The sequence below is a fragment of the Lipotes vexillifer genome, unplaced genomic scaffold (genome assembly GCF_000442215.2).
Source record: "Lipotes vexillifer unplaced genomic scaffold, Lipotes_vexillifer_v1.1 scaffold1347, whole genome shotgun sequence".
Lineage (NCBI taxonomy): Eukaryota > Metazoa > Chordata > Mammalia > Artiodactyla > Lipotidae > Lipotes > Lipotes vexillifer.
This window is the reverse complement of record NW_006796201.1, coordinates 450,224-462,122: the sequence shown is the minus strand read 5'-3', so window position 1 is coordinate 462,122 and position 11,899 is coordinate 450,224. Positions and strand designations below refer to the sequence as shown.

The window sequence follows — 11,899 nt, the reverse complement described above, 5'->3', positions numbered from 1 at the left end:
TCCCTACACTGCAGGAGTGAAAGCCCAAAAAAGCATGTGGATCAGTCCCCCATTGTACAGATGAGGAGACCGAGGTTCTGGAAGGGGACAGGCTTGCCCAAGGTCACACAGCTACTCAGAGACAGAGTCTGGATGGAATCAGGGCTGCTGCAAATATTGGGCAGGTTGTGCCCTGCACAAGGGCACCTGGCTGGGGGCAGGTGGAGGCTGAGACCCAACTCACCCTCCACTCACCAGGCTGAGCACCTGGCATGGCAGGCCAGAGGGATGGGGGGGGGGTACCTTTTAAAATGTGCCCAAAGGTGCTATATAGGCTGTAGTGACCCAGGCTAGGGCAAGGCATCCTGCCTCCTGGTCCGGTTCTCTCTCCTTCTCACCCCCTCTCTCACTGTACTTCCTCTCTCCGGGCCTCAGTTTACCCCTGCAGGCCGTGAGCTAGCTGGATCGCCTTGACTTACTCGTCTCTCTTCCCAGGACTCCCTCCTCTCCCCACCTCCACCTCCTTCTGGCCCCCAGGACCCTGAGGCCACCGCAGCTTCCACAGCCAGCACTCACAGCTCCAGCGTGGCGGTGTTCTTCTTGTCACGGATGGCATAGGGGCCATAGCTGTTGGCGCTCCCAGCGCCGATGACTATTAGGGCAGGCAGGCCTGGGGGCAAGGGGAGGAGGAGGTATGGCATTGCTGGGGCTCCCTTGGCACGTCCTCCTCCAAATCCCCCTCCAGCTGTCCATCCCTCGAGCTCTGAGCCAATCAGAAAGGGAGCTTCCCCTCCCTCGCCCCAGGCTGGTCCCCTTGCTGCCTCTTCCAGAGTCAGCCATCCCCTCTGCTTGGCCAAGCGGCACCTACCCCAGCCCACGAGGCTCAGCTTCAGGAAGTAATGCCCGAAGTAGGTGTTGAAGACCCTGATGACAAGCAGGTAGAGGTGGAAGGCTTCCAGGCCCATCCAGGTGAAGGCACAGAGCAGCAAATAGTGGAAGACGGCGCCCCGGGCCCAACAGGCAGCATCGGACCCCTTCGGGCCATGCCCCACATTGATGAAGAACGCCAGATTCAGGAGAAATAAGCTGACGCTCAAGGCCACATGGATCTTGGGGGCGTCCTCGGAGTTCAACCTCTGCCGGGAAAACCTGGGGCGAGAAGGGCCAGTGAGAGGCTGCAAGGGGGCACCCAGGCCTCTCCGTCCGATCACCTCTGATCCATTCCTGCCAGCAACCAGCGTGTGAGAACATTCCGGTTCAAGTCCACGAGCCCTCTCGTGACCCGTAGGGCCCTGTGGATTCTGGATCCTGTTGGCTTCATCCCTTGACTGCATGCTTGAGCCAAACTACCTAATTTGCAATTCCCTAAATGCATTCTGCTTCTCTACGCCTCCCGGACTTTGCCCACACTCTTCCCTCTGCTCTCAATGCCTTTCCCTGCTTCACCTTCAAAATCCCCCTTGGGTGTTGCTTTCTGGGAAGGCTGTCTCTGAATGTCACTTATCCCAGGCTTATTTGGAAGTCTCCCAGGAGTGAGCGCAGTGTAACTCTCCACCCACCCCTTATTTCCGTCTCTCCCCAGGCTTTGACCTGGGGGCTAACACAATAAGCAGGAGGAAGCCCTGCATTGGTTGAGTGAGTGGGCAGACAGGGCATGGACGTATGAAGCCTAGAACTTAGTAGGGAGGGTGAGGCTCTGAGAGGAACAGGGACTCAGAGTCACAGCGCAGGGCAGGGGCACCAGACTCCCCGTCCAGGGCTTCTTCCCAGGGCTCACTTCCCCCTCTGTGGAGTTCCCACTGCGCATTCCTAGCAAATCAGCTCCCAAAGGACTCTCACTGGAGGGGTGGGAGCTCAGGGCTGCCTGGAGTGGGCATGAGGGATAATGTCCACCTCACCTGAGATGCCAGGCCCCACCCTTGGGAGATGTTGACGGTTCCTCCTGGTGCTCCAAGCCCGTCTCACAGGGTCCAGCAGTGCAGCCAGCTGGCAAGTCATGCTCAGCTTATTGCAGATGGATGCTCAGCTTATTAGGCCAGGGCTCGGGGGATGGGGGCAGGGGTGGCACCACTTACACTCACAGTTCGATCCGAGATGGAGTGGGTGGGGCTGGTGGGGGCCTCAGCCCAGGGCCAAACAGTGCCAGCATGTGCAGGAAGGCAGTGGGAGGGCCCCAGACTGGGAGTCAGGAGACCAAGGGCTGCTCCAGGCCCGTCGTGCATGGGTCGGGAGGCCAGCCGTGGGGCTGCTCCCACAGGCTCCTTTAGGCTGGCAGTTCCTGTGGCTCCCTCCGCCATGGCCGGGGCCTGGGCACAGGCTGCAGTAGCCTCTGAAGTTTCTGCTCCTGCTTCTTCCAGAAACAGCCCCAGGTTTCCCTTGGGAGCACCCTTCCCCACTCTCAGCCATGCACTCTCAAACCCAAGGGCAGGCACTTGGGTGGCCTGACCAATCAGTGTAATTCATCCTTTCACCCCAGTGGCGTGTTCAGTCATGGGCACATGGTCTAAGTTAGACCAGTATAACTCAACTCTGGTATACATGGGATAAAACTGCATAGACATATACACAGACACACACACACAGGACATGCACAGGGTCAGCTTCCTTGGTGTATGACCTCTGCAGGCCCCTGCACTCAGAAGGGCCCTATGCTTGTTTTAATGCTCTGCTGTCACCATCCTGAAATTCTTAATAATTTTTGAGCAAGGGGCTACATATTTTCATTTTGGACTGGGCCCTACAAATGATATAGCCAGTCCTGTGTGCGTGTGTGGACATGCGCACACACGTACAATTGAGTGCGTGCGGAAAATGGTGAAAACTGAATGAGCTCTGTAGTCTCGTTAGCAGTGCTGTACCAATGTCAAGCTCCTGGTTTTATATTGAACTACAGTTATAGAAAACGTCATCACTGAGGAAAGCTGGATGAAGGAACCATGGGACTCTAGGTACTATTTTTGCAAGTTCCTGTTAGTCTATAATTATTTCAAAATAAAATTTTTAAAATTTATTAATTTACGTATTTTTGTCTTTGGCTGCGTTGGGTCTTTGTTGCTGCGCGTGGGCTTTCTCTAGTTGCAGAGAGCAGGGGCTACTCTTCGTTGTGGTGCGCAGGCTTCTCATTGCTGTGGCTTCTCTTGTTACGGAGCATGGGCTCTAGGTGCGTGGGCTTCAGTAGTTGTGGCATGAGGGCTCAGTAGTTGTGGCTCTTGGGCTCTAGAGTGCAGGCTCAGTAGTTGTGGCGCACGGGCTTAGTTGCTCCGTGGCATGTGGGATCCTCCCGGACCAGGGCTCGAACCCGTGTCCCCTGTGTTGGCAGGCGGATTCCTAACCACTGTGCCATCAGAGAAGTCCATTAAAGTTTTTTTAGAAACTTCAATTCTGGGCCTTAGTTTAGAATATTAGCTGTCCAGGCAGCTAAGAAGCTATGACGCAAGCCTGGGGCTCCCCAAGGCCCCTGAGTATGGAGAAGTTGCCTGACATGACTGAGAAAGGAGAAAGCAAAGTTTTGAGAATCAGAGGGACACCAAGTCCTGGGGACATCTTTGGAGCCCCTGGATCCAACATCACCTGAAGTGAGCTCACCTTGGGCTTTTCAGTTCTGTGAACCACACATTACCTATTATGTTTAAGCCAATTTGAGTTGAGCTTCTGCCACTTGTAACTGAAATAGCCAGACATATTTCAACCTCCAATCCCATTTTATAGGTGAGGAAACGGAGGTTTGGAGAAAATATCAGTGTGGTGCTGCACGACTAACACTACCCTGCCGGTTTCCACCCTGCCCTGCTGCCGCCCTTGAGGGCAGGAGGGAGATGTGGAGTGGGGATGGGGTGACCCACCTCAGGAAAGCATAGAGGACAATGGTGAAGGCCAGGAAGATCATGGAGGTTCCGCAGCCAGCCTGGGAAATGCGTGTGAGGGCCTTTACGCTGACTTGGTCCAAGATCGGCCTCTGTGGACGATCCCCCAAATAAGAATCCTATCAGTTGGAGACCAGGCCAGGCAGCCTCCTCCCTGGGCCGGGAGCCTTGGCGCTTCCAGGATTGCTAGGATGGCGGGGGGCGGGGTGGTGCGCCATTACCAGCAGCAGGGCAAAGAAGGTCAGGTGGTCACAGCGGCAGATGGTCCTATTGACTCCGAAGTCTGTGGAGCAGCCCTTGGAAGCCCAGTCTCCTGAGGACCCTGGGGAGGAGAGGGAGCCTAGGGGCGGGGCCGGGAATATAGGGAAGCAGAGGGGAGGGGAAGGCAGGGAAAGGGAAGGGAGGGGTCCAGAGAGGAAAGAAAGAGGGGTGGGGCCCTGCGGTTGGAGTCCTGTCCCCTAAGGAGCCCTTACCCTCCGCCCATCTTACCCAGGGAAGATCCTCCAGGCCCTACCTTTAGTCACGTCCCAGAATACACAGCTGAGGGTCACGTTCTGAAACCAGAGATTGGGAGTCAGGGGCGAGGCAGGGGAAGTTGGGAGAGGGGAGAGGAGGGTAGGACGGGGAGGGGGAGAAGACAGTGTGCTCTGGGTCTCAGCACAGGCACGCATTAGGTAAAGCAAGTCTCAGCCTGTGGTCACACAGGAACGCGAAGAGTTTGATGTATCCTGGGTCGGCGTGTCGGGGGTGTGGAGAGGCTCGGGGCTGTGGCTGGCAGGGGCGCATGTCTGCGGGCACATGCCTTTAGGGGAGCGTGTGTGTGGGCAGCCGTGCACGTGCACGTGTGTTTGCCACGTCCCCTGGGCACCTCTGTGAGCACAGGAGCGGGGGGGGGGTGGTGTCTGGGAGGCCTGTGGAGACATGCGTGCACAGGGTGGGCATGTGTCCTGGGGCACAACTGTGTGTCTGGTCCTAATGGCTTCTCCCAGGTGGATGTGGGAGCGTGGGGTGTGCAGAGTCCGTGTGTGTCTGCCCATATACCCAGGGGTGCCCACCCACATGTCTGCCCCTCAGGAGCTGCCAGGCCAGGGTGGGGGACTCACAGGAGGCTGGTGCTGGTGGGAGAAGGTGATCTCCAAAGGCTCAGCCAGACCGGTGACGTTTATATGACCCAAACTTAAGCCCACCACGTGATTGTTCAACACGCTGCTGCCATCCTCTAGGCTGAGCCGGGGGCCCTGTGGAGGAACATGGGTGAGGCCAGGCTGCACAAGGGGCTGCCCCAACCCAGCCCTGGTCAGGGCTCCTGGGAGCCTCTAGGGCTTGTGGCCCTTGCCTGGAGGGCAAAGTCTGGGGCCAAGGGACCAGGGGGCGGGGAGCCATGGGCGACCTTCTTTCTGCTGCTCTCCGTGGTCTGCTCCAGCTGGGCCAGGGCGGGCCCTACCCTCCAGGCCAAACGGCCGCAAGCCGTGTACCTGATGGCTCTCCGTTGCTGGTCTCCAGGCCTCCTCCACCCTCTTAACTGGAGGGCAGGGTTAGAAGGAAGATCAGCTGGGAAACGGAGGGCAGTGGTGCCTACAGGTGGGGAGCACCTGCCCACACCAGCACTCAGGGATACACATGTCCCCATGGGAGCGGAGACACACCTCTGGGGACATACCCGGTACAAATTTGCAAGGGCCTGGGTACACTTGCTCATGTGAACATGGTCACACCAGCACACGTGATTATGTGCGCACCAGGAATAAGGAAGGAGATACATGTTTGTGCATGCACAAGGCCACACAGGGGTCATGAACACACTTGGGATACACACACAGGAGTCCAAGGGCACAGGTGTGAGCAGTCCAAACAGCGGAGTGTGAATAACCGGCGTGAGCCTGCGGTCCACAGACCCTAGAGACAGGGGTCTGGGACGGCCTCGACTGCTTTAGGCACACTCCGGAGGTTCCTCACCTCCTCCATCCCCATCGGGCCCCTCAGCAAAGACTCCAGAGAGGGCAAGCATGTCCTGCTTAACCAAGCATGGAACCTCAGCCACCCTGAGCCTCTCCTCACCTTGAAGACATTCCCCGAACCAACATCCAGGATGGTTATGGCCAACCGAACCATTGGCCTGCTTCCCTGCAAGGATCCAAAAAGGCTCCTGGGCAGCCGGACTCTGTCAGGGTGCCGGTGCTCGTCCTCTGTCACCTGCTTCGGAATCTGCAACCACAGACCCAGCCGCTCTGTCTTTCCTTGAGGAGCCCAGCCCGCAACACAGGTCCTGCCCCCCACCTCCCCCAGATGGAAGGAGAAACAAGCATGCTGGGTGGAGGGGCAGCACTGAGGACCGAGGACAGCACTGAGAGGCAGGACACCTGGGGGCACGGTCCAAGCCCTGCTCTGTCCAGGCTGTGAGCCCCTGGCTAAATCATAGCCCTTGTGGAGCCTCGGTTTTCCCAATATGGAGAATGGAGCCAGTAAGATGCCAGCGTGGCCACCCATCAGGCTGAAAGTGGGCTGTGAAGGGGTGACACCTGGACAGGTCAGTTTGCAAGTGTGAGGGAGGGTCAGCTGTGGTGCTTTTGGCCAGGGTCCTGACCCCCGTTGTGCTGACATACGGCTATGGAGACAGTGTGTATTTTCCAACTCAGGGATAAATGGAGAGCGTAAGGCCATCAGGAAGGGAGACAGCAAGGGCCGAGAGGGAGGACACAAGAATTCACACTGAATGTGATACCCACCCCCACCCAACAACAACACATTTTGTAAAAGCTAAGAATGGTCAAAATAAATTTTACTGATAGCTGCCAAGCGTGTTTTGTTCATTCTCTGACCTCATTGCTCCCCCTGGGACTGCAGCCTGGTCCCACCTGGTCCTGCCTCAAAAGCATCCCATGGGCATTGGAACAGGGGGCGCTAAGTGTTGTAGCCGAGAGCCTCAACTTTCTGCTTCCCAATCCAGAACCTTGTCAAAAGGACGCGTGGTTGATTTCACAGGCCGGTGCCTACCCCATGCAGAGGGCTCAGCTGCTGGGGTGACGTGATAAAGGGTTGAGAAAGGCCCCGCCCATCTTCCATCTCCCCTTCTCCAGGCAGACCTAAAATCCCTCCACGACAGACCACTTCCCTGCTGCCCAAACTTCCACCCTCAGCTTTACGCCTTAAGGGAGGCTGTGCCCTCGCTGCACCAAGCATTCCCTGTGAGTTATCTCATTTGCTCCCTCTGACAACCTTGAGAGTGGGCAACACCATCCCCATTTTACAGATGGGGAAACCGAGGCTCAGGAAAGTTAGGTAATTTGCCCAAGATCACAATAGCTGGTAAGGGGCGGAACTGGGATTTGAATCCAGACCTAGGTAAACCCAGGGTCTGCCCGTTAACCCTCTGCAGCACCTCTACAAGTGCCTTTACCTGGTTTCTAATGTGTCCCCTGGTGGAAGAGTTCAAGGGAACCTCAGACTTTAGAGGAGCCTTGGAGCTCATTTTACAGATGAGGACTCAGGGGCCCAGAGAGGGGAGAGGATTTCCTGGAGGACACCTAATCAGGTGGTGGGAAGTCCAGGGCTAGAATCCTGACCCTCGATTCGGTGATCTTCCGGAGGTCTCATCCTAGCACCCTGGGTAATATATTACCGGTATCCACTCAACCAATTAACTCACCAGCACCCATTAGCCAGGTGGCAGAGAACTACCAAACGGGACGTGGGAAGGATAACTGTTGATGGGCACCAAGCACAGACCATGACTCTCTCAGAAAACTGTGCCTGAGGAAAGTAGGACCAGGACCAGCCAGCGGGGATGGGGGGGAAGCCTTCACCTGAGAGGGGGTCAGAGAGAAGTGCAGGTCTTCTGAGACGTTGGTGCTGATGTTCTTGACAAGAGCCTTCAAAAAGCCCATATTCACTGCCTCTGCCAGACTCTTCTCCACCAGATGGATCTCATAGTTCAGCCAGTATCTACAAGGGGAGACAGGGTCTTGCAGGCTGAGTTACCCACTCTCACCTGGATGATGGGAGGAGAGATACCATGCGCAGCAATCACCAGGCTCCTGGTGACCCGGAATATCAAAGGGAAGACCCTGGGATGCTGCAGGAGAAGAGAGGTGGCACGGGAGTGATTCATGCTGGTTCTGAGGGGTTCCGGAGCCAGTGGCCCCTCTGAGTATTTTATGTATTTCTCTTTTTTGTAACAAAATACATTACAATGTAAAGTCTGTCATTTTAATCATTTTAAAGTGTGCAATTCAGTGGCATTAAATACATTCACAGCGCGTGAAACCGTCTTTGCTATCTAGTTCCAGAACATGTCCATCACCTCAAAAGGAAACCCTGAGCCCATTAAGCAGTTACTCGCCCCCCAGCCTCTGGCAACCACTAATCTATGAATTTGCCTATTCTGGATATCTCATATGAATGGAATTATATGGTATCTGGTCTTTTGTGTCTGGCTTCTTTCACTTAGCATGTTTTCAAGGTTTATCTACGTTTCAGCATGTATAGGTATTTCATTCCTTTATATGGATGAATAATATTCCTTTGTATGCATATACCGTATTTTGTTTATACATTTATCCATTGATGGGCATTTGGATTGTTTCCACTTTGGGGCTATTGTGAATAGAGCTGCTTGTATTCACGTAACAGCTTTTGTTAGAAGACTTGTTTTTAATTCTTTTGGGTGGATACCTAGGAGTAGAATTGCTGTGTTAATTCTGTGTTTAACTTCTTGAGGAAGTGTTAAACTGTTTTCCATAGCAGCTGCACCATTTTATATTCCCACCACCAATGTATGAGGGTTTCAGTTTCTCCAGATTCTTGCCAACACTTGATATTTTTCACTTTGTTTTGTTTCATTTGCAATTATAGCCATCCTAGTGGGTGTGAAGTCGTATCTCATTGCAGTTTTAATTTGCGTTTCTCTAGTGACTAATGATGTTAAGCACCTTTTCATGTGCTTATTGGTCTCTGTAAATCTTCTTTACAGAAATTCTTCTGAGTATTCGAACCTGTGGGATGATCACTGTGTGGTGTGAGGGCTGACTCACATTTATTGAGTGCTAGATGAATACTGGGAATTCAGCCGCTGAAGACTTAGCTGTATGGGAACTGATTTATGGGAACTGAGCTGGTCTTGGAAACACATAATTTACACATAACATAAACACAAATTTAATTGCCATTTGTTTTACCGCAGCCCCCTTGCCAGGGGCTAGAAAGTTAGGGTGAGCAAAGTCCCCCCTCCCACCCACGTCCCTATCCTGGCGCTCTCCGTGGTGCTGAAACTTCTCTTTGGTCAGAGTCCCTTTTCCCAAGCCTGGGGTCCTAAGACTTGCTGCCCACCTTTTTAAAGCAATTTTAAACAGGTGAAGGCTGAGGTAGCAATGGTATAGAAGGGGAACAAGAGCAGATAGAGCCAGATCGAGGCTATTGGAAAGGAGTAGCTATGGAGGGCTTACCAGGGAGGCCAAAGGGAGGCTTTTATTTTGACATCATTTTTTTGAACACAGTTACCAAGGAATAAAACTCCAAGGAAACCACAGGGAAAAAAAATATTGTAAAATATAAAGAGTAAGCCATGCAAATATGTGCAAATGAGATTGGACGGTTCAGGCAATTAGAACATTCATCCAGAAACAGTGGGATGAGACTGTCCAAAACCATTGATTGAGCTACACCAACTGATACTAGTTTTTTATTTATCTTTTAAAAATCTAAATGAAGAAGTATTGTGATTTTTATTATTACCAAATAAAATAGAGAATTGTATTTCACAATACATATAGTTCACCTCATGCGCTTAAAAAATTCCTTGGCCTTACAAAACAGCCCATGAATTTACCTTCTTAAGGGAAGATTTCCTGATCTGGTTCTCAGAGCACTTTAAAAAAATTGTTTTAGTTGTGAAAGTAACATATATTCAAAAAGTTTAAACCATGGATGTACAGTTGCATTTTTTGTTTGTTTGTTTTTTTGCTGTACGCAGGCCTCTCACTGTTGTGGCCTCTCCCGTTGCGGAGCACAGGCTCCAGACGCACAGGCTCACCGGCCACGGCTCACAGGCCCAGCCGCTCCGCGGCATGTGGGATCTTCCTGGACCGCGGCACGAACCCATGTCCCCTGCATCAGCAGGCGGACTCTCTCAACCACCACGCCACCAGGGAAGCCCCTACAGTTGCATTTTTAATTATAAAGTTGACACCAATTTAAGGATCATCTTCTTTGTCTGATACTGATTTAGCTATTCAGATATCTTTTGGTTCGCGTTTGCATGATACATTTTTTCACTGTAAGTGGTGTGAGGTTCAACAACTTGTCTTTTACCTTGGAGGGGATATATTGATATTCTCTAGTCCTCTGAATGTCCAGGAGATTCACTGAGGTGATGGGACCCTGAATTCTTGTGAAGTTTGTCTCTTGCCCTCTAGTTCACATATGTCTTCCTAAGGCATCTTCACAACTTGCCACTTTCTGCTCATCAGATCTAATCAGCATAATGTTGTCAATACAGTGGACTTTGTAGAATGTCAAGATAAATGAGTTCTCTGTGAACTACCTTATGACAGCAATGAGACGTGACGTAACCCCGAGGGAACACTGTGGCTCTATGCTCTTGGCTCTGCCAGGTAAAAGCAAACTGCTACTGGCAGTCCTTGAAAAATGGTATGGAGAAAAAAACATTAGCCACGTTATAGCTGTATACCAATTGTGAGGGGCTGTGTTGATTTCTTTGTGTAAACATACTCATCTGGGACAGTAGCTGCAATTAGACTCACCACCTGATTAAGTTAATGACAGTCCATGGCCAATTCTCCAAGATCCACTTGACTTCTGGTGAGTTAAGTGGAGTTAATAGGTATCACCATCACTCCTGCTTCGTTAAAGCCTTTCACGGCAGCATTAATCTCTACATTTCCCCCCAGCAATGTCGTCTGTTTCTGGTTTACTATCTCAATGGGAAGAAGACATTCCAGGAACTTGTATTTGGCTGTTCAGTGAAATGCCCTCCCAAATGCAATTCAAGGAACAAAGCATAGTCTTTTTAATAAATAGTGCCGAAACCATTAGACATCCAAATGCAAAATGAGAGTAATAATATAAAGTTAGACATTTACCTCACACTGTGCACAGAAAATGAACTCCAAATGCAAAATGAACCTAATTGTAGGAGCTAAAACCATACACATAGAGAAGAAAACTTAGAGGAAAACTTTTGTAACCGTGGGCTAGATGAACATTTCTTTGATATGTTTTAAATTTAAGCTGGATTTTATCAAAATTAAATGCTTTTGATCTTCAAAAGACATTATGAGGAAAATGAAAAGACGAAACATACACTGGGAGAAAATACGTATTTGCAAATCATACGTCTGATAAAGGACTTGTATCCAGATTACGTACAGGATTCTTAAAGCTCAATAATAAGACGACAACCCCATTTTTAAAAAGAGGGGAAGATCTGAATAATCATTTCAGCAAAGAAAATACACCAATGGATAATAAGCACATGAAAAGGTGCTCAACATCATTAGTCATTTGTCAAATGCAAATTAAAGTGAAATACTACCCACACTCAGTGGAATGGCTATAACCAAAAATACTGACAATATTGCAAAAATGTATTTTATACTGCTGAGGGGAAAGCAAATGATGCAGCCACTCTGAGAATCAGTTTGGCAGTTTTTTATAAAGCTAAACATGAACTTCCTATATATACCAGCAATTCCATTCCTAGGTATTTACCCCAAAGAAATGAAAACATATGTCTACAGAGACTTGAATTCAAATATTCATGGCAGCATTATTTGTAATAACCCCAAATTGGAAACAATCCAGATGTTCATCAATTGGTGAATGAATAAACGTGAAGTATGTCCCTACAATGGAATATTACTCGATGATAAAAAGTAACAAGTTATTGATACATGCTAGAATATGAATGTAACCCAAACACATGACAAGTGAAGGAAGCCAGACTCCAAAGACAACATATTTTATTGTATGGTTCTCATATGTAAAAGGCCCAGAAAAGGCAAATCTATAGAGTAGAAAGCAGATCAGTGGTTAACTGTGGC

The 11,899-nt window shown here is 50.8% G+C and overlaps 1 protein-coding gene across 1 annotated transcript in view; it reads right to left on the bottom strand.

Moving 5' to 3' along the window:
• ADGRG3 (adhesion G protein-coupled receptor G3) overlaps positions 1–11,899 on the bottom strand; it is a 27,578-nt gene that overhangs the window by 3,047 nt on the left and 12,632 nt on the right. Inside the window, exons 6-13 of the mRNA XM_007468327.1 lie at positions 7,646–7,784; positions 5,901–6,047; positions 4,946–5,080; positions 4,357–4,396; positions 4,064–4,164; positions 3,822–3,934; positions 848–1,128; positions 556–649 (exon numbers count right to left, since the gene is read on the bottom strand). Of these exons, the coding sequence (XP_007468389.1) occupies positions 556–649; positions 848–1,128; positions 3,822–3,934; positions 4,064–4,164; positions 4,357–4,396; positions 4,946–5,080; positions 5,901–6,047; positions 7,646–7,784 (1,050 nt within the window). The remainder of the gene's footprint in view (positions 1–555; positions 650–847; positions 1,129–3,821; positions 3,935–4,063; positions 4,165–4,356; positions 4,397–4,945; positions 5,081–5,900; positions 6,048–7,645; positions 7,785–11,899) is intronic.